The 22,505-nt window shown below is 39.3% G+C and overlaps 1 protein-coding gene across 1 annotated transcript in view; it reads right to left on the reverse strand.

Moving 5' to 3' along the window:
- Positions 1–22,505, reverse strand: part of LOC146002328 (Fanconi anemia group J protein homolog) — a 346,842-nt gene that overhangs the window by 47,538 nt on the left and 276,799 nt on the right. Inside the window, exons 9-12 of the mRNA XM_083140050.1 lie at positions 20,886–20,975; positions 17,897–17,999; positions 13,294–13,512; positions 4,681–4,854 (exon numbers count right to left, since the gene is read on the reverse strand). Of these exons, the coding sequence (XP_082996176.1) occupies positions 4,681–4,854; positions 13,294–13,512; positions 17,897–17,999; positions 20,886–20,975 (586 nt within the window). The remainder of the gene's footprint in view (positions 1–4,680; positions 4,855–13,293; positions 13,513–17,896; positions 18,000–20,885; positions 20,976–22,505) is intronic.

The following is a 22,505-nucleotide window of genomic DNA, read 5'->3' on the forward strand; positions in this document are numbered from 1 at the left end:
TGATGATTCGGAGCAATGTTTAGCGATATTCAACCGTAATAAACACTAATTTTTCCGTCGATATATTACAATGGATGAAACATGGCTCCATAACTACACTCCAGAGTCCAATCGACAGTCAGCCGAGTGGACTGCACGTGATGAACCGAATCCAAAGCGTGGAAAGACGCAACAGTCGGCTGGCAAGGTTATGGCATCAGTATTCTGGGATGCGCATGGTATTATATTCATCGATTACCTCAAAAAGGGCCAGACCATCAACAGCGATTATTACATAGCGTTGTTGGAGCGTTTAAAGGATGAAATCACGAAAAAACGGCCCCATTTGAAGAAGAAGAAAGTGCTGTTTCATCAAGACAATGCACCGTGTCACAAATCAATGAAAACGATGGCAAAATTATATGAATTAGACTACGAATTGCTTGCCCATCCACCATATTCTCCAGATCTGGCCCCCAGTGACTTTTTCCTGTTTGCAGACCTTAAAAGAATGCTAGCTGGAAAGAAATTTAGCACTGATGAAGAGGTAATCTCCGAAACTGAGGCCTATTTTGAGGCTAAAGAGAAATCGTACTATAAAAATGGCATCGAAAAATTGTATGACCGCTATAATCGTTGTATCGCCCTCGAAGGCAACTATATTGAATAATAAAATCGATTTTTGTAAAAAAAAATATTTTTTACTATGTTAGCCTACGAACTTTTCAGCCCAACTGTTATTGCTTATGGGTAACATGAATTATGCCGTAACTTGAAATTAAGAGCCAATCTTGAAAAATGAAGTGCATATTCAATTTCAGTAAGAAACAGCTACTTTCCTTTCTGTGAGAGAAAAAAGTGAAAATTTGTAGAACAGTGTTATGATTATCAATGCTGGTCTCTCACTAATGTGCTTCATTGGAATATATTTATCAGTTAGATGTTCCATGATAAACCCAAGTCTATGCCCCACAAACAGGATGTACAAGGGAGGAGAAAGAAGAATTTGAAGAAGACTTGGAAGAACACGTAGGAACGGAATGGCAAATTGTGCTGGATGATTTTAATGCACAAGTGGGAAGAGACAGAGGAATGAGGAGGGTTGCAGGCTACTGGACTCTTGTAAGAGAAACTGACTGGTAGTAGGTAATAGCTGGTTTACGAAGAAATATGACAGCCATAAGATTACAACTTACAGTTGGAATAATGAACAAAAGTCTGTAATAGATTATATATTGGTAAACAAGGAAGTAAAGAAGAAAATGAACAACATTAAAGTAATACCCAGTGAGAACTTAGACAGTGACCACAGGCTACTAGTAGGAGATGTGAGGAGATGGAAAATAAAAGATAGGAGGGAGGAACAAGAGAGAATGATAAGAGTGTGGAAATTGAAGGATGAGATGATAAAAGAGAAATACCAAGAAATAGTGTGTACTAAAGTGCCAAGAGATGAACCCAATGAAGTAGAAACAGAAAAAGGTATGTGGAAGGACAAGCAAGAAAATAAAGAAGAAAACACCATGGTGGAATGAAAGAACTAGAGAGGCAGTGAAAAACAAAAATTATGCATTTAGAAAATAGTTTCAAGTTAAATCACAAAATACATGAAAAGGGTACATGGAAAAGAAGAAAGAGGCAAGAACAGTAGTAAAGGAGGAAAGAAGAAAGTGGGTGGAAGAATGTGCCAAAGTCTTAAAAGAAGATGTAGATGGGAACAAGAAAGTATTGTATGGATTAGTGAGAGAAAGGAGAAGAGAAAGAGGAGACAGCTGTAAGCTAAGGGATGAAAGGGGAAACGTTGTAGAAGAGGATGAAGAAATAAGGAGAATGTGGAGAAATAATTTCGAGAAATTGCTGAATGTGAAAAAAGGAAATGAACATGAAGAAGTGAAGGAAAAAGAAAACAGGGAGGATAAAGTGAATGTCACATGGAAAGAAGTGGAGGAAGCACTGAAGAGAATGACGAGAGGTAGAGCACCTGGAGTAGATGAAGTGCCAGTGGAAATGATACTAGGAGCAGGAGTGATTGTTATGCAGTGGCTGTACAGAGTGTTGAAAACAGTGTGGCAAGAGAGAGAAGTGCCAAGAGAGAGCTGAACATGAGAGAGGAACAGTATGGATTTAGAAGAGGCAGATCAACAGTAGACCTGATATTCACCATAAGGCAATTACATGAAAGGCACTACAAGTATGGAAATGATTTGATTATGGCATTCCTAGATATAGAAGAGATAGTGTGCAGAGCACATACAAGGCCAACCAGATCTGTGTGAAGTGCTACCTCCATTTGTGCAAAGGTACATAAATCTTTATTTTAAACCTCAGCTAGAACATCTACAGGGTAGGGTTCTTTGTAGACAACGACACCAGAGAGGATGCCTCCCAATGGAGACGTTTAAACATATATATTATTCGAACACAGGATACATGGAATCAGAATATTTACATGATAAGCTACATTCTTCTGTAATTTTCATTCAGTCAATTTTCATCTCAATATGTTTTTTATTATTTCTTTTCTCGATTTGAATATTCTTCTATATGGACTTCCTTCTTTATGGACGATCTGGATATGGACTTCCTTCTTAGTGGACAATCTGGATCTGGACCTCTTTTCTAACGTACAGTCTGGATCTGGATCTGGACTTCCTTCTTAATGAAATATCAGGATCTGGACTTCCTTCTTCGTAGATGGTTTGGATATGGACTTTCTTCTTAATTTCCTTCAATTTCCGCTTTATCTACGATTTGGGGATTACTTTATCCTTTTTACAGCTTTTTCCAACCTAGGGTGTACTTGGTGCCAAATGACTGACACGCACGTCCAAGTAGGTACCATGGCTGAAACGTGCAACCAAAAGTGCTGTGAGGCGTCGACTGGAACGTGCCGCCACTGGGGTAGACAAAATTTCCACTATTGGAAAAGTAAATCAAATCAGACAGATTCAAGATCTGTTCAAAAACACAAATTTGTAGCAGTGGTTTGACTTCTTTAGTTTTCTGATCAATTTACATATGATCACTAATTTGATTTATCAAGCATATATCTTAATGTATTTCTTTTATATTTATTCTGTCTTCTTATAACGTATTCTATTGTTTTTCAATTTTCCAATTTGCTTTGTTCTTATTTATACGGTTATTCACATATATCATGCTAATTCTTAATCTTGCGTGCCTGGTGCTGCCATCTATATTCCTCTTTAGCAAACTACTTACATTACTTGATCCTATTGGGTACATAACAGAAGACATCAGTGATGATAACAGGGTGGTTCAGTATAAGTAATGGACTAAAACAGGGAAGTGCTCTTTCCCTACTGCTCTTCATAATTACAATGGATGCAATTAACGAAAAGGTGAGGAAGAAGATAGGAGAGGAAGAGATGAAGACCCTGTTGTTCGCTGACGACTTAGTAATATGGTGAAACGGAAGAAGTAGTACAGAGACAGCTTGATAGTTGGAATAATGAAATCAGAAGAGCAGGAATGAAATTCAGTGCAGAAAAGAGTGAGGTGCTAATAACAACAAGAAACAGAGCCCGAAATGAACCAAGAATAAAGATTGACACGGAAGAGTTGAGGGTGGTGGAGAACTTCAAATATGTAGGAAGCATAATTGAGAGAAGTGGAAGAATAGATGAGGAGGTAAACGGAAGATGACAAATGGGTGGTGGACTATATCAAAGCGTTCGAAGATTAATATGGAACAGGGATGTACCTATGAAATGCAAGAAGGCAATATACAACACATACTATGTGCCGATAATTACGTACGGAGCAGAGACTTGGACAATGACAGAGAGAGACAAGAGAAAGATGCAGGCAGTGGAGATGAAATTAAAAGGAGGATATTGGGGAAGACTGGAAGGGATAGAATAAGGAATAAGGATGGATGCAGAAAGACTGCCAGTAAGAGCTTACCATGCACAAGGAGTGGGAATAAGGCCAGGGGGGAGACCATGATGTCGGTGGAAAGAGCAGATAGCAGAGTGTTAGGAGAAGAGGACAAGATTGGAACACCGTGGAAAGAGAGGAGTGGTGGAAGACCAGCAAAAAAAATGGAGAGGCTTGACTTCTATGTCGACCAGCCAGAGGCAGAAGACGGCAAAGGATGATGATGATGATGTTCCATGATATTTATATTTTTCAAATCCTCCGAGATTTCCAGGTTCTCCACGTGCTTGGGAACCTTCACATCATCTTCACTATGGCCAAGATCAAGAACATGTAGAGTCCTACCTCCAGGCCCTCTATGAGTCCTCATGGTGTAATCAAGGTTCCTACATGATATTGATAAAACCAATTTCCTGTCTTTTTCAGGCAGGCTGTTGTGCTTTAACATACTAACAAAAAAGTTTTTTATGGGTTGAACTGCACTTGTTATTAAAAAGATTTTATTCAACTCTGTTCAAAACAAATTACGAAAAATTAGCCATTTTTTGTACAGAATATCTCTTATCAGGATTTGGTTCAAGAAAAAGGTGCAATTTATTTTCACTTTCAAACACCTGATTTTACCAGACTTTTACAGGTTCTTGGATGTATTTCCTATGTATTTTGTATGACGTGGACAGGTTGATTGCAGTGACCTTCCCAGGATTTCCAGCTCAGTGAAATCCTGCGAATGCACAGGGAACAATTGAAAAGGTAACTGATGACTACGATAATATGGAATGGCACATGCACACATCTTACCACTTCTTTGTGAGACGCAACCTTCACGCCTACAGCAGCCACTTTGTTGCAGTCCTGCATGGCCTCCAGAATGTCCTCCTGGGTCAACGAAAAACTGCCAGCCTCTCGACTCACGTCCTCAATGTTGTGTGCTTCATCAAGTATCACTATTTGTCCCTTCAGATCCAACTTAAACTGCAAGGAACAAAACAATTTATGATTGAAACTGAGTTATAGGTATGTCAAGGTGAAGAGTAAATAATATGTATAACTGAGAATTACTTACAAATCAGATTTAGATACCATGCCATATCATTATTAAAATAATTGTATCTATTTTGAGGAGCAAGATACGTAATACAGGTTATTTCTGTCATAAAGTGGTAAATTAACGAATCTAAAAGTTTGATTCTTAAATACATTACATTTGCCACTTTATTAGTGAACACTTTGACACTGAAATACTACAGTAGACACTATAATTTTATAGTTTTACTACCCAATTTTTAAAAAAATCGTCTGAAATAGCATTTCTTTTTCTAATGACTGTGCAAAGTGTGGCGTAAGCAATGCCTGAATCTGCAGCTATTTCTTCAGCTTTAGTTTTATGTGGATTAGCATCCACTTCCCAAATAAATTTTACTTTCTTGACAAGGGTGAAACTTTTCCTCTTTCTGTTCTCCATCGCTGACCAGTAGCTACTGAAAACTGTCACTTCTGTGACATTGTTGTAGCTTGATTACGTACAAATAAACTGTATTTTATGAAAATTAGTATGTATAACACCAAATTAAGTATAAATCCACTATGTACAAACATGGTTTAATTAACACGTTTTTAAATTATATTTTGCTGGGACCTACAGTAATTTACGTGTAAAGCAGAAATACGCACATCAGAGTTACGTATAAACCAGTCTCAACTGTATTCCAAATCTACTAAGAAAAAATTAAAAAATTGCAGATGGAATTTTCACTATAGTGTCACATTACATGCAGAAAGTGGGCATGGATTTTGGGTGTAGAAATAATATGTGCACCAATCCTGATTAGCCTTTCTGTGCATAAAGTGGAATTTAAACAAAATCTCACTCAAATTGCATATATGTAACACAATAACATAAATGTCTTACCAAGTTCATATCTGCTGAAGCACTTGTTATAGCCATCTCTGACTAACTTCCCCTAATATAAATACAGGGTGATTCAAAAAGCATATAGAAATTTATTCAGATAACTTACAGAGTCGGTTGAAAAGCCGTTGCAAAGTAAAACACATCAAGTTTTGAGTCACGTAGTCCATTAGTACCAAACTCACTCACCATAAGCGATGTCAGCATTGTTCTTGAAAATGGCTACTTTTACTTTCCTCAGTTTGACGAGGATGACCAAGATGGACGCCTTTACTATCAGCAAGATGGGGCACCACCACACTACCACACAGAAGTCTGAGATTTTCTTGATACCCAATTCCCAGATCATGTAGGTCCAATTGCATGGCCACCTCACTCCCCAGATTTGACCCCGCTACTTTTTTTCTTGGGGGGTTTCATTAAAGATCAGATTTTGTACCACCTTTACCTGCTGATCTTGCTGAGCTGAGACTTCGAATTAACGCCGCCGCTGCAGAAATGACACCTGACTTACTGGTGAAAGTCTGGAATGAAATAGACTTCGGGTGGGATGTTTACCGTACTACAAGTGGTAGCCACATTGACCCAACATGAATGTTGTATGACAAACTTGATGTGTTTTGCTTTCCAATGGCATCTGAACCAACCCTGTAAATTATCTGAATAAATTTCTATATGCTTTCAAAGTTGTAAAGTCATTTTTGAATCACCCTGTGTGTGGGTTGGAGATTTAATAATGGCAACTACTGATTTACAAATTATACGAAAGAGATACCGCTATGAAACCTTTACAGCCCTTCAATGTAGTCACCAGCATTGTGCACAACCTGAGACCAGCAATGTGGAACTCGTAGTATTTCTGTACCAGTGGCTGTTCTCTTGATGGTTTGAATGGAGCGGTCTATTGCCTGAAGAATCTCTGAACAGTTCAGAATCTTCATCTTAGGGATCAAATCAAAGTCAAATGGTCTGGTAGAGGACCTGCCAGCCCCACCAAGCTAACAAATCAGCCACAGGTTGCGTTACATGTGCCCGAGCATTGTCCTGCAAAATGATGGGAGGGATTCACCAGAAGTGTCCCTTTTCTTTCCCAATGCAGGTTGCAGGTTACGTTCCAAAAATGAACAGTATCACTGTGCATTGGCGGTCTTGAGGTATGGTATTCGTTAAGATAACACCATCACAGTCTTACACTACAATCACCATAACTTTCGCATTAGTGGGGTTCTGACTACACAACTACACAACTTTAACCCATAAATTCTGCTACTCTATTCCTCTTGTTACTGTGCATGCATCTAGTGTTAGAAGGAAGAGTCAATTTACTGGGAGGTAGGTTAGGTATGAAACTAACATGTGGTATAAGTACTGGTTCAGTTTCGTGGCATATATACAGCAGTGTTGCCATTATTATATCTCCAACCGATGTATTTTATATCAGTATTCTCTTAGCAAAAGTTTCTATTTTGATATATCCCCATTACCTCCATGCTAACAATCAGGGTGTCTACAATTTGATAATTCATTGAGTTTTCTAGAAAAGGAACTAAAATTTTTCAGACTAACATTATTGGGGAAATTCATATGTTTAACACCACACTTATCCCACTTAAGCACATTCCACGTTTTTAGAATATTCACTTCACATGTAAAAGTGATAAAGGCAGGATTGACTTATGGTTAACAAAGAATTCTTTGTTTATAAAAATCATAACAAGCCTAGCGTAAATAATACATCATTGTAGTAAAATTAAGTAAAAATTCTATTGTCTGCCAAACACAAGCCAAAAATTCCAACAAGAAAGTGCGAAATTCCAATAGTCACTTACTGTAGTAGATTTCAACATGAAAATATTTCAAAACACGAACCCCAACATTTTTTTTACTGTGCCCGTCAGAGCAAAATTGTACTTATACAGCCAATGAGAATTCGGGAATTACGTTTCTGATGTTCTAGGCATTTGTAAAAAAAAAAATATTTCATCTCTTTTGCTTGATAAGTTGTGGCAAGGACTCGGGATGCTCGAACGTAGACACTGGGGCGACTTTGTAAGTATGAAGGTGTGACGAAGAATTTTTCACGTAAAACATCACAGAGGGTTACATTGTGGTGGCCCAGGCTGCACCTTGTCAGGAGATTGATAGTGCAGGAATCCTCCCTGGCAGTTTACATACCGGGTGGTCCAAAAGTCCCGGAATAGTCACATATCGTGAGAAATACACATCGAATCGGAAAACGAAAAAATACGTGTTTAATAAGTGAAAGAAAGCTATTCAATGATATCACACTTGATTCCCCACCCCTGACGGTAGTGTAAAACACTGTATCCAACTGTGAAATTTTAAATGGAAACCCCCATTTTGTATTGTAGAATCGGAAAGAGGACTTCATTCCGAGTCCAACGAGCTATCAACCATCTTCCTAGCTCAATTAGGAACGGAGATATGGCGATTTTAAATTTTCGCCAATTTTTTTTTTTTTAAAAATAAAAAAAATTCACAGGGACGCTCTGTCCCTAATTGAGCTAGAGTGAAAGCGAATGCAGATTCGGAATCTGCACGTCAAGACCTTTCAATAGAGCAGGGCGCGAAATTTCCAGTCGCCAGGTCGCCATCGGCATCGGCGACCAAAAGTTTGGGGCTGGCGACTAAAATTTTGTTATTTCAAATATGTGTCAAAGATGCCCGAACATCTCAATCCAACTTTCGTACATGGTTTTGGAAAGCGAGCCGATTGAAAATCCTGTGTCGACTCAACGCCGACACCATCTAATCAGACCTCCGTGTCCTCCATCGGAGGCAAAACCACAACTGTAAATCTTGGGGTGCAGAACGCACCGACAAAGGAAGGCTAGTTAAGAGTTGCCAAGCGTCCGACCAGTCACCAGATGTACTACACGGTGGTTCATATATTAAATTGATTGATATTGATTTGGCATTTTAAGTGCACAGTAGGTTAATCGGGACTGGACCTACAGTTTAAAGTGGGATCCGAAGCACTATGTGCCTCTGTGCCACCATCATATCTTATATTATATAATTTCTGCTTTGCTCAAAATGCTACCTTCCACCGACCTTCTTGGCGAAGTCTTTAGTACAGTGTCCTACGACGCCAGAGTTTCTGGGTTCAGATACCGGCCTGGGTGTCCCTTCCTAACTTTCATACCATCACCGCACATCCACATCTTCGCGGTTCAATAAATATAACAGAAACGTTTATTTACGTCGCCCAAGAACAAATACTGTGAAAAGTCTACTGAACAGAAATACAATTATTAAATATATTATTATTATACACTGAAAAAGTAATTCACGGATGTTACTTTTTTAAAATGTGTCAGCCACAAATATGTTTGATTACATCGATTTTAAGAATTTCAAAAAATATTGTTATTTTAACGTACTTGTGTTTATTACGTGTATAAAGCTAAGTGAGAGAGAATGTAGCGTAGCGACAATCTTTAATTATTTATTATCACGGATTTTCGCGCAGGTGCTTTTTTTTCGATTTTTTTCCAAAACGATGTTAAGTAAATTATTCCGCAGGGCAGGGCACATTTTTAAAAACAAAAACATAACTATTCCCTTAAAAAAATGACTGCGCCAATTTAAAGTTATCTTGTTCCAGTGCCAGCCTGAACTGCTCTAAAATGCAAAGGTCTGTGATTAGAATAAGATTATGTGTGTGATGTGTGAAATACATACTTTATACATTAATGTTTAATTTATCTGGGACAAGCATGGGTCCAAGGGCGCTCGCAGGATTTTTCTCAAGGGGCCAGCAGAGCAGTCGTAATACTTTACAAATCATAAAATAGAAATTGAAATAACAATACCTACATTACTGCTAATTTGGGAAACAACATTTTAACAGTATGTAACTAGAATATACATCTCCTAATTGTAAATATCTCCCTCGCATAACCTGACTTTGCTTTTGCTGCCATAACAAAAAAAAACATTCTATGGCGGCACCCTCTTTCTTTTGCCAGCCTCCTCACCTACTCCTCGCTACGGGCCAGTCTTCATCCCTCCCCTAACATGTCGCTGAGCGATGCAGTGACCATGGCCAGAGAGGGCTGGCTGCTGACACCCGAGAAGCGCGAAAAGATGTGGCAACGTTTCGACTGTCAACGGAGATACGCGTTGAGATTTTGGCAGCAAGAGGGGCGAGTGAGGTGTGGCGAAGATGTGGCGAACAGAATATGCATCTTGCACCGTGCGGACTTGAGAAGTAGAGTGGAGCAGACCGTGGCTCCTTGCTTGTGCGTGGAAAAAACTCAGTTTTCACAGTTGTGAACTGCTCTCGCGCGCTTAGTGTCCAGTCTTCGTTTCGTTGAAAAAAATAATGCTATAAATCCACTCGTGAGCGTTAGTTGACGTGGTAGTAACGTTCGTTCTGTTTACCTCGTTCTTTTTGGTTCGGTGGAAGTTGCCTGTGAGTGAAGTGGTTCCAGAGAATTAGTTTTATTTAGTTCAATTACTGCTATGGAGAAGAAGCAAACAAACATACGATCCTTTTTCGTTACGGGTGATGTATCAAAATCAGCTGGTAGCAGTGTTCAGCTTACCTCATCTCCCAGCTGTGCTAAAAGTGGTAAAAGGAAATGTGATAGTGATTCAGTGTCATTGCCAGTTAAAAGGAAATTTAATAAAGAGTGGTTAAACCATTTTGAGTGGTTGTTGTATGACGAAGCAACAAATGTCGCATCTTGCAAATATTGTAAACAGGTGCCTACCAGTAACGTTGATAAAAATGGGTCAATGGGTTTTCTGTACCTTTTAAAAAGGAGTCCTTTTTAAAGCATAGTCAGAGTAAAGTACATAGTGAAAATGTTGCCAGTGCAAAGGCAAAAGAATGCCCGACAGAAACACAGATGGCAAAATGCATTAAAAAAATGGATCACCAGATGTTTTCTCATCTCACAAATTTATTTAACGTAGCATACTATGTAGCTAAATATGAGAAACCATTTAAAGACTTTGTAGATCTGCTGTGTTTGGCAGGAAAATTAAGTGTGAGTGTTCTACCTAAGTATGGCAATGAAAATCAATGCAGAGAATTTATTCATTTCATAGCTGAAACTTTGAAGTTAGATCTAGTGGAGAAAATAAAGAAAAGTACATACATCAGCCTTCTGATTGATGGATCCACAGATAGATCATCAGTCGAGCATGCAAATGTGTATGTTCGATACGTGGATGCAAATGATGGTCACATCAAAGAGGACATTTTAGGAGTAATAGAGCTTCCAAACTCTACTTCTGCTGGTTACTTCTATGCCGTAACTGATTATTTAGATAAGGCAATAGGTCCAAATAAATACAGAAACAAGTGTTACATTGTAGGCTTGGGTACTGATGGTGCAGCAAATATGGTCGGGCACAAATCAGGATTGGCTGTGCAAATGAAATCTATTTGTAATAAAATGGTAAATATTCACTGCCTTGCACACCGTTTGCAGTTAGCTGTGTTGGATGCGTGTGGTGAAGTTGAATATCTTAGAACATTTGATTCCGTGATTAGGAATATTTTTCAGTTTTATCATGGCTCTGCTAAAAGACTTCACCTCTTGAGAGAAACGGCAGAAGTTATTGGAGACGAAATTCTAAAACTGAGTGATATCCACACTATTAGGTGGTTAGCCAGCAAAGAAAGTGCTGTAAGAGCTCTCTTGCAATCATGGAAAGCTGTTGTGACCCATCTTGAACAGGTGGCCCATGGAAAAGACAATGATGGCGCTAAAGCTAAGGGTTTGCTGAAAAGTTTGAAGCAATTCAAATTTGTTAAGCTTCTGTACTTCCTTTTGGATTTCTACAGGAAATTGAACCCTTTAAGCGTGGCACTACAAAATAAGAATCTTTTGATTGCATCTCTGAAAATAAGAATTGAACACTGTATTTCAGTTTTGGCTGACCTGGAATCTAATGTTGGACCAAGCGAACAAGATTTCTTGGACCATGTATCCATTTCAGGGAAGATCAGGGATGTGCAGCTCACAAACATTCAAAATGGAGAGCAAGAGTTTCAGACTGTTAGAGGAAACTTAATTAACAATGCCAAGGTGTACATCACAGAAAGATTGCAATCTATATCAACAGATGTGATTGCATCTCTGCATGTTTTCGACACCTTGGGTTGGCCTCCCAAAGAAAATATTCTTCAGTTTGGGATAGAAGAAATAAAGAAGCCCTACATATACTTGAACCCGAGCCTTTATAATGAGAAAATGGATGTTCTGTTAGCAGAGTGGGCAGAATACAAACTTTTGTTTCCTTCTCTGACTTTGAATCAGACACTGGAGAAGATTCACAGTGAGGAGTGTTCAGCAAGATTCCCCAATTTGCTCCAGATTTTAACATTTTGTGCTTTTCTACCAGTGAGCACAGCTTCATGTGAGAGAGGTTTCAGCTGTCACAACAGACTTAAGACTGCTTACAGGAACTCTCTGAAGACTGAGACACTAGATGATTTGCTCAGAGTTTCTGTAAATGGACCCCCCTTGTCAGAGTTTGACCCAGCAGCTGCGATTGATAAGTGGTACTTCAGTGCAGAACGACAGCGCTACACAAACATTAATTCCTAAGGTATGTTCTTTTTTATAATTGCTCATATTTGTATTATTTATCAATATAAAATAGTGGCGACCAAAGATTTTAGACTGGCGACTGACTTCAAACTTGAAATTTCATGCCCTGCAATAGAGTATATGGAAAGGGGGTCTAATTGAGTTCCTAATTGAGCTAGGAGGATGGTTGATAGCTCGTTGGACTCGGAATGAAGTCCTCTTTCTGATTCTACAATACAAAATGGGGGTTTCCATTTAAAATTTCACAGTTGCCCCCACCCTACCCCCAGGGGGTGGAGGTGGGGAATCAAGTGTGATATCATTGAATAACTTTCTTTCACTTATTAAACACGTACTTTTTCGTTTTCCGATTCGATGTGTATTTCGCATGATATGTGACCGTTCCGGGACTTTGGGGACCACCCGGTATGTAAACTGCCACGGATGATTCCTACACTATCAATCTCCTGACAAAATGGAGCCTGGGCCACCACAATGTAATCCTCCCTGGCAATTTACATATAAAAATAGGTCTTAGGAGCAGCAGACGAGGTGGGGCCTTGACCATTGAGAATAATCCTCCAGGGCAACAAATTTTTCACTCTCCATAGACACCGTCTTCAAACACATCATGTGTCCAGGGACTGAACTATGCTTTATTAGATGAACACACTACCCTGAAGATGGAGGCAGAATCAGCCTATGAAACGTACGGAATTAAAGGTCCAAAACTCAAAATGAATGAATCACCACTGATCAGCTACAAAGAAGAATTGTCATCTTTTTCTTTGTATAAAAACCTACTTTTACTGCACTACCACAAAAATGATGATTTTTTGTAAATTTCCGACTTCTCCAGGTTTTCCGGACTGGCAGACACCCTGACAGTACACCCCAAGGACAGAAATGAACCATTTAAACTGTTACACTTACACTGTTCCTTATGAGTGGATCAATCAAATAATTATAGGGACAGAAAATGATCTCCGCTTCCTCCGAGAGATGCCTCGTAGCATAATATGGACAAGCGTGTATTTTATTTCCAACTCTCACAATATCTTCAATGTCCCATGGGGTCATTAAACCTTCGTGGAGCAAGGCCTCATGGGTATCCAGGCGAGACACATATGAGTGGAACATGCAACCCATTCCCTGCAAAAACATTCATGTAGGTCAAAGAAACAACACAAATACAAAAAATGTAATTTCAGAATGGAAGCAATTTCCTGCTTTCACGATTAATGTTTTCTAAGATGCTACTGATGGACTCGCCAGGGTGAACAAAAATCATGATTTTTTTTATACAATCATTCTTGATGACTTTTTCGTTAAATCAGATTATTTTTATCTAAATTTATTTTTTTTAAAAACACGCTTAAAATTGCTTGTGTCTTTTTTGGCACAGTACATATACAGGGTGGCTCAATAAGTCACTTAACACACTCAGTACAAGGCCACTGCGGCATGGAATTTGAAATTGGCGATGACCAATCGTTATCTGGCCAAGGGGGAACCACATTGACGCCAACCACACGGTCGGCGGCCATCTTGATGTCCGCCATCTTGAATTCAACTTCAGAATTTTAAATGGGAAGGGGGTCATGCGACATATCAAAATGGGCTAGAATTTCACGAGAAATGCAATGGTGAAGGTTTTTTCAACGTATCTTTAACCAGTAAAAAGTTATCACTGAATTCTTGTACCAATTTGCGAGGTGTTAGAAAAATGCCTTAAAATTTGTTTAGCGGTTCGGTAATGCATCGAGGTCAAAGTGACGTCTATGGAGAGACGTTCGCATGCCATTGCACATTATTTTAATCAGATACATCCATGAACAGCTGTGCATTATGAATGGTTGTCGCGAACAATTTACAGTGTGAGGCTTCCATTGAATTAAAAGTCCTTCACAGTGACAAGGCTAATGTTTATGTTCATAAGGAAGTTCATAAACAGAATATGTGACCCTTGTCATCTGATAACTAACTTTGAACAAAAACTGGTTCATAACGTTCCCATAAGTGTTCTGGTGTTGAAAAAACTCTGTAAAAAGTACCTTCTTCCATAAGCAAGGATGAAAAAACTGTTTATTTAACAAATCCAAGTAGCCCTAAGCATTTAAGGTTCCGTTGATGGAAAATTGACTAACCAATCGTGTTCCATACAGCACGCCACACCATTAACTTACCAACACTAACCATTCAGCTTTGATCTGTCGAAAATGGGTTATCAGATAAAAATCATCGAATATTCTGTTTATGAACTTCCTTATGAACATAAACATTAGCCTTGTCACTGTGAAGGACTTTTAATTCAATGGAAGCGTCACACTGTAAATTGTTCGCGACAACCATTCATAATGCACAGCTCTTCATGGATGTATCCGATTAAAATAATGTGCAATGCGAACGTCTCTCCATAGACGTCACTTTGATCTCGATGCATTACCGATGCGCTAAACAAATTTTAAGGCATTTTTCTAACACCTCGAAAAGGAGCAAATTGGTACAAGAATTCAGTGATAACTTTTTACTGGTTAAAGATACGTCGAAAAAACCTTCACCATTGCATTTATCGTAAAATTCTAGCCCATTTTGATATGTCGCACAACCCCCTTCCCATTTAAAATTATGAAGTTGAATTCAAGATGGCGGACATCAAGATGGCCGCCGACAGTGTGGTTGGCATCAATGTGGTTCCCCCTTGGCCTGATAACGATTGGTCATCACCATTTCCATGTTGCACGCTGCAGTGGCCTTGTACTGGGGGTGTTAAGTGACTTATTGAGCCACCCTGTAGATATACTTTTCTTTTATAGAAATGTGTTATGTTTGTTGAGTGTGTTAATGAAACTATAATAATTTCTGTAACTTTTCTTCCAGTGAAAATATAACATTCTGGATGTAATTGTTAACTTAAAATACTTTTATAGTCTTCGTAGCTGAATTTTGGCAAGTTTTTTAATGATGGTTTGCAAAATATCAGCTGCCATTTTAATCTACAGCTTAATGATAATGACAATACTTACGGTTCAACATGATTAGTATTTTGTATATTATTCTTCACAAATTTTTTGCTATATTTGCCTATAAAAATGTTTAGTTTACATATTACATTTTCCCCTTCATACAAGAAGCTTCATCTCATCAGCACATATTTTTTTTTCTCTTGCTTTTCCTATCTTAAGAGCCTAATAATCATCATTCAATGAATGTACTTTCACCAAAAATGACTCTGATATCTACAAATTACAAAGCATGTCCAGGAAGTAAGTTCCGTGTCCAAATTATGCCACAGTTGCACTGCAGTCGCAAGAGTGATCATGTGCGGTGAGTAGTTTGACCCATTGGCAAGTTTGAGACGTCAGTGTTCGAGAAGACAGACGTGCAGACGCTTCATAGTGGGTTGCAATAATGTTCAAGAAAATGGAAACACCCACCGCATGTGAAGAATGCTCAGTCATACAGGTTTTGAATGCACAGAATGTGTCAGCAGCTGAAATTCACCATCAAATTGGTGAAGAAATCATGATTGACTGATTGATTGATTTCCTTTATTTTACTTCACTTCTTGTGCAACTTTTGGCTAAATTGCGAAGATGGGGATGAGTGATGATATGATGAAATTGATGAATGGACACTCACAAACATCCATGCCAGACCAGGATAAGAATCCAGGACCCCTGGCATCGTAGCGTGAAAATTCAAATTTTTTGGGTGTGTCAGCACTGAGGCTATTTTGCACCCCACACTATATGGGGTCCAGCCCCTTATCATACCAAAAATAAAAGCGTGTCTGAAAACTAAAATCTCCTTACCTTGGTTAAAAGCTGAGGCTAAAAAGGGTGCTCAGCACAAATAAGGACAAAACACAGGACAACACAGAATTATACTGGCCATGGCGTCAGTAGCCAGAGCCTCATTAGTCTGCAGTCCAGGATGTACTACATGGAAGTGAGGTTCACTATTGGGTGCACTACGTGGAAGGAGCACCCCTTACACCCCAATGTGTATGATGAGAAACACAGTGGGTGACAATCTCTGGTGACAGACAAATTGGTCCATGCTGTGGAGAGGATTAAAGAGAATAGACGATTCACCCTGACATCACTGTCTGTGCATTTTCCACAAATTTCCCATTCGCTGCATGAAATTGTGCCAGGCAGCCAGAACTTCCGCAAAATGTGTGCCCAATGGGTCCCACGCTCGCTTACAGAAGGCCACAAAAAGAATCAAATGGGGAGTGCATTATTGTTTTCGACACGGTACTGTGAAGAGGGTGATGACTTTTTTAATAGTATGGTGACTGGGGATGAGACATGGGTGTTGCACGAGACTCTGGAAACAAAATGATAGTCCATGGAGTGGAGGCACAAGTCTTCGCCATGCAGGACCAAAGCCAGACCGGTTCTGGACACTCGGAAGGCCCTGTGCACGGTGTTTTGGGACAGACAAGAGGTATTGCTTGTGGACTTTTTGGAGCATGGTAAAACCTCCAACACCTATTGCGAAACTCTACGAAAATCGCATCGTGCAATCCAAAACAAGCGACGTGGCATGTTGAGCCATGGTATCCTTCTCATTCACGGCAATGCTTGTCTCCATATGCGGCTCCAACGCAACGACTCTACAGACTTTGGCTGTGAAACATTTCCTCATTCCCCATATAGACCAGACCTTGCCCAGTCTGATTTTCAACTCTTTTTGCACCTGAAAGCTTTCCTTGCTGGCCAGAGCTTTGAGGATGATGATGCGGTCAAACAAGCTTACCAATTGGTTATCAACAAAGGTAGCATCGTTCTTTGATATGGGGTACAAAATATGGTGTCTTGTTATGATAAGTATCTCAACAGGGATGGCAATTATGTTGGAACATAGTCCAGAGCCTGTACTTCAGTGTACAATAAAGTGTTTTGTTCCAATACATTTTGTGTTTTGTTTTAAATGGAACTTACTTTCTGGATGATCCTTTTAATTAAGTACATTATTCTATAAATTATTTATTTAAAGTGATTTAAATCAAAATCTTGAATCAAATCGACATTTAAATCAACCTGATTTAAATCAAACCACCTTGGCATTCACTCACAAATTTTCAGCACTGATAGTTCTCTTGGACTCTTATTCAAATGACCTCTGATAGACACTTTCTACTGTACTTCACATAATACAGTGTGGTCATAAAGACCTTCCCCGAGAAAGAATTGTATAGTGTGTAAACTATGAGAGCCAGAAACATATAGTTTGTGACAATATACTGTAACATGCAAAGTTTTTATTCCTGTACAGTACTGCCATCTATGAATGACATTTGTGAAGATGTGATCAGTATCATTACAAAATGGTGTTTGTGCAAGATTGATTGATTAAAATTTAAATTGTGGGTGTGTCAGCGCATAGGCTATTTGCACACATCACATTACATGGGGTCCAGTCCCTTTCCATAGCTAAAATCAGTATTTGTGGTCATCCCTAGTGCAGAAATAAAATAAGCAGAAAACATAATACTGTGAACCCTAGCATGTATACATATAAGTACCTCAATTGGATCCAATAACTCCCTACAATATTCTGTTTTTGTTTTACCATGCGGTACATTTGCCAATATACACGTGCGTTCCCTGCTCCCAAGAATGGACATCCTGTAGAAAGAAAAAAAAGTATTGTACAGGAAATGAAAATGAATATTCCATAACAGTACAGATACGTAAAAGGGAGTTATGAGACCAATGTGACAAGCAGCAGGTGACAAGTGACAAGCAAGTCAAGTGATATCTGATCACTTCTTAATTTACCCAGTACAGTATGATATTCCAAGTAAAGTATGTGGCAACATGGTATTTTCAGTTACTTTCACAGTATGCTGCACCAGAGGTCCCAGCATAGATGTTCATTGTGAGTGTCCCTTCATGAGTTTCATGATATCACCACTCTTCCTCAATGTCGCCATTAGCCAACAGTAGCAGAAAAGCTACACTAAATATCAAAAATCAAATCGAATCAAAATCAAACCAGTGTACTGCCCACATTGAAATTCAAGCACTTTAGAATGAAGCTCACCTATTTCCAAAAAGATTTCCCTTCTTTAATTTTACACTATGGAACTAGACTTTTGAATCACTCTGCATATACAATTAGCAATAAAGTTTCTTTCCAATTCACTTTTTTTGCAAAATAAAAAGTGAAATTTGGGAAAAAAACTGTCTAATCATCACTTGATCATGTTTCTGTCAATTTTGGCACATCTTGGGTTACTTGTGACAATGAGGAAAAAAAGGTAAAGTGCTCCCTGTGCTAAGCACCACGCCATGAAGGCGTATAGGGGGTGTGGTGGTAACGTCCCACACTTTTTTGATCCGGTCGTGAGTGGGGGTGATGTGATCAGCATCACGCCCCTGACCGCCTTTATTCCCCAGGGTTTCCCCCATATCATTCGACGCTGTGTGGGCGCCGAGGCCGCTTTCAACGTTAGAAAAGTTTCCAGATTTGAACCAGCCAGGGATCGAACTAGGACCTTTAGCATAGTAGTCAGACGCGTTACCGACTGAGCCACCGTGGCCAGTGACAATGAGGATGAATGATGAAATAGGTTATGGGACAATGATACACTCATGCTTTGTCCAGGGTTCAAACCTGGGTCTTCTGGCTTGTAGCATGTTATATTGACTGCTCCACTAAGGAGGTTGGCGATCATTTAATCATAGCATACACAATTTTGGTATAATCAATCTACGAGAGAGAGATAAAGTTGCAATAAAAAACTAGTTCAGCAAAGATACTTACAAGGATGATTCAAAAAGTAAGGTAACAAGACCTCGCATGGACAAACCTTATTCCACAGGCAGATATACCGATACACATTACTTTTCAATATAGTCCCCATGTTTCTCCAAACATTTCTTCCAACGGTACACCAAGGCATCAATGCCAGCATGGAAGAAATCTGCATCAAGTCCCTGACGCTAGGTCAGGATGACTTGGTGAACTTCCGTATCGCTTGTGAATCGCCTACCACCCAGGTGGTTCTTCAATGTTCCGAAGAGATGGAATTCACTGCATGCCAGGTCGGGGATGTAGGAAGGATGGTCCAGTACCTTCTTCTGGAAGTGCTGTAACAATTCACGCATGCTTTTTGCTGTATGTGGTTGGGCGTTGTCGTGTACCGTAGACCTCAACCAGTTGACGATGAATTTCTGCTGGTAAGGTGCCCGTTAGATGCACGCTTGACCAAGTTTCCGTGAGCCCAGCCATCTTCCAACTGATATTGCGAGGGTCTGACGCAACATATGTACCATCTAACAATTGTGTGATAAAGCTGTGCTCTTCTGCTGCGAGCTGGTGGGAAATTCGAAGAACAGGAGGGATATGATACCCGCGAAAGCTCTTGTTACCTTACATTTTGAATCACCCTCGTATAAAAAAAAATCACTGAAAAAAAAATTACAATATATTTGCCAACAAAACAAAGAATAAATACACGTAAATAAGTAACTTTTTCTGCAAGACTTGCTTGTAAAGCTTCTATTAATTTCGGTGGCCTCTACCACCATCCACTTGGAAGTCTCGCGGGGAAAAGTAACTTGCTTACACCTAATATTATACAACCGCGTATTTTATTCCCCAGTGATGAAAAACAAAGAACTTAAATCACTTTCTTTCTTCATTTACTTTCTTAGAGAAGGGATTCCTTTATGTGACATGAAATGCCTTACCAGAATGCAATGGAATTCCTCGTCATGTCAAGAATTCCAGCAACATTTCTTTAATATTTTCCCTGCTTGCCAAGAATCTGTCTTGGTGTCCCAAGAATTTCCTTACCTTCTTTAAGATATTGACGGAATCAGATTCCAGCCACAGGCAGCTTCCTGACAAAGGAGGTCAACCCCCCACCCTTACCTAGAAGATGACAGCACACGCATTCCCCACAAAGTCAATTAGGTTAACACATTCCACGGTGCGGGGACAGAGGAAACGCTCATATTCAGAAGATTGAAGTGATGCAACCACTAAAAGGATGATGGGATCGATTAATTGTTGGATAATTCCGATTAGAGCTAGAATTTTTATGACTTAAAAATGATGAAAATGGACGAGATAAAACATGCACTTATGATTACGGCTGATATCGGTGGTACCAGTATCATTTGCAATTCAATCATCGACATCGACATCGACATTTATTTTATTATAAGACAAACTAAATGTAACGTTTCAACCTTCTAGCAAGGTCTTCTTCAGACTCTGCACCAAGTACAAATGATGTAAAAACAGGACGATATATATGCACAAAAATACTCCCCTCCAGACTATTAGAAAGTAGTTCTGGAACAATCTAGTAGGTGGCTTTCCCTTGTCAACTGTACTTTCACCTGGAAGAGAATGTGGTTGGACTCCTTATCTCACGCTCTATTTCCTGAGGGACTGAAGTTAAACAAAGAATGGAAGAAGATGTTAGAAAGAGTGGAAAGGACAAGAGAGAAAGAGGAGAGAAGAAGGAAGAAGAATGAAGGAAATAAAGATTTACTTACTTGACATCACAATATGCAGTTTTCCCTAGTTCACGGACAGCCTGGCTAATCTGTTTATGGGTTCTACCACAGTAATAAATCTTTGGAGGTCTGAAAAAAATTAAACATTTCATTGGTATATATTTTAGACTCCGCTTTTTAATGCAATATTCACACTAAATTCTATAGCAAACATATCTAGACCACAAATATGAAACAAGTATTACTGTCTCGATTGCCAACCATGTTAAGTTCTCAACTTATGACCTTGCTAGCAAATGGTCCAAGGTTCAAGTTACAGCTTGGGCATGTGAGGGTTCCATCATTCACTTCATCTACTGTAATCATTCAAAAATAACAGATATGCTATTTCACGTTTTACAGACATTTGTTTGTTACTCCTAGGTCTACTAGACTCATTTCACCATCAATGGTCCCAGGTTCTAGCGTTAGATATAATTTGAAATATCAATACAATGAACTTCCAAATCCCAGTTATTCAGCCATCATTTCCAGACAGGAACTCGCCAATCTGGAATGCAGTATCAGACATTACTCAAGCTCTTCCTGGTGATCAGCGGCATAAACATGCAAACAGGCGAAAACCAGGAAGAAGCCAGAGGTCTGACTCTGCACTTGCTTCGTAAAATCAATCAGAATAAATATCTGGGAGGAGAGAGGTCATTGGTCAGTTTCAAACTAGCAGTCAGAGGGTGTAGAAGTACGAGCTAAAAGTCTAGAAGTAATGGAGTGAAGTCTGGATGTACAGCTTTACATGACAGACAGACACCTCGCTTTAACCAGTCCGTGGTTCGATACCTTGAGGGAGCACTTCCACACAAAGAAAGACAGATATTTCCATTCAACATGCTGATTCAGTCTGTAGAGGTTTAAACTCAAGTGTTGTGTTTTGCCATCAAGCGTATAGTTATTACCTCTCGCACCTTACCATCAAGCTCATTATGAGCAGCGAGTTGCTCCATAATCAAGGATGAATGATCTGTGAGCTACATCACCCAGTTCAATCCCACATATCAGAGGATATGTTACGCTAATTCCCTGACATGGGCACTCTTTGTGTGTACCTTTGTCAATATCTTCTAATCATCATTCGTCCTCATCGTAGCGATTAGCCAGAAGTCGCCAGAAGCATGAAAAATAAGAAAATTATAAACACGATAACTCGTAGTGTCACACAGGAGCTGCCTTCATATTTTTGTATGATTTTATCGCATCTCATTGTTCTGAAGCTACAAACTAGAGTTATATTCTGTGACGGTGTTCGAATCACAATGAGCACTGTTATGTTAGAACATTGAACAAGAACTTGCCCACTGCTTTCGTGTGCTGTCAAAAATGTCCAAATTAGGAGGCACACTGTTGGCACTAGCTGTGAGAGGTGTCAGTTTGATTGTCTGCAGCACTGGCACCAAAATAAAATTATGTGTGAAATATAAAATTTTGTTTCACTTTCATTTTCCAGGGGGGGGGGGATTAGGCCCATCCTTTCACCCCCTTCCAGACGTCCATGAGGATATGATCAGATGTAGAAAAATACAGGGCACTCAGCACCTGAAAGTTTTTACCTGGCACTTGAAATTTCCAATTCAGTGCTAAAAAAAATAGTTCGATTATGGAAAT

The sequence above is a fragment of the Lepisma saccharinum genome, chromosome 18 (assembly GCF_977018435.1).
Source record: "Lepisma saccharinum chromosome 18, izLepSacc3.1, whole genome shotgun sequence".
Taxonomy (NCBI): domain Eukaryota; kingdom Metazoa; phylum Arthropoda; class Insecta; order Zygentoma; family Lepismatidae; genus Lepisma; species Lepisma saccharinum.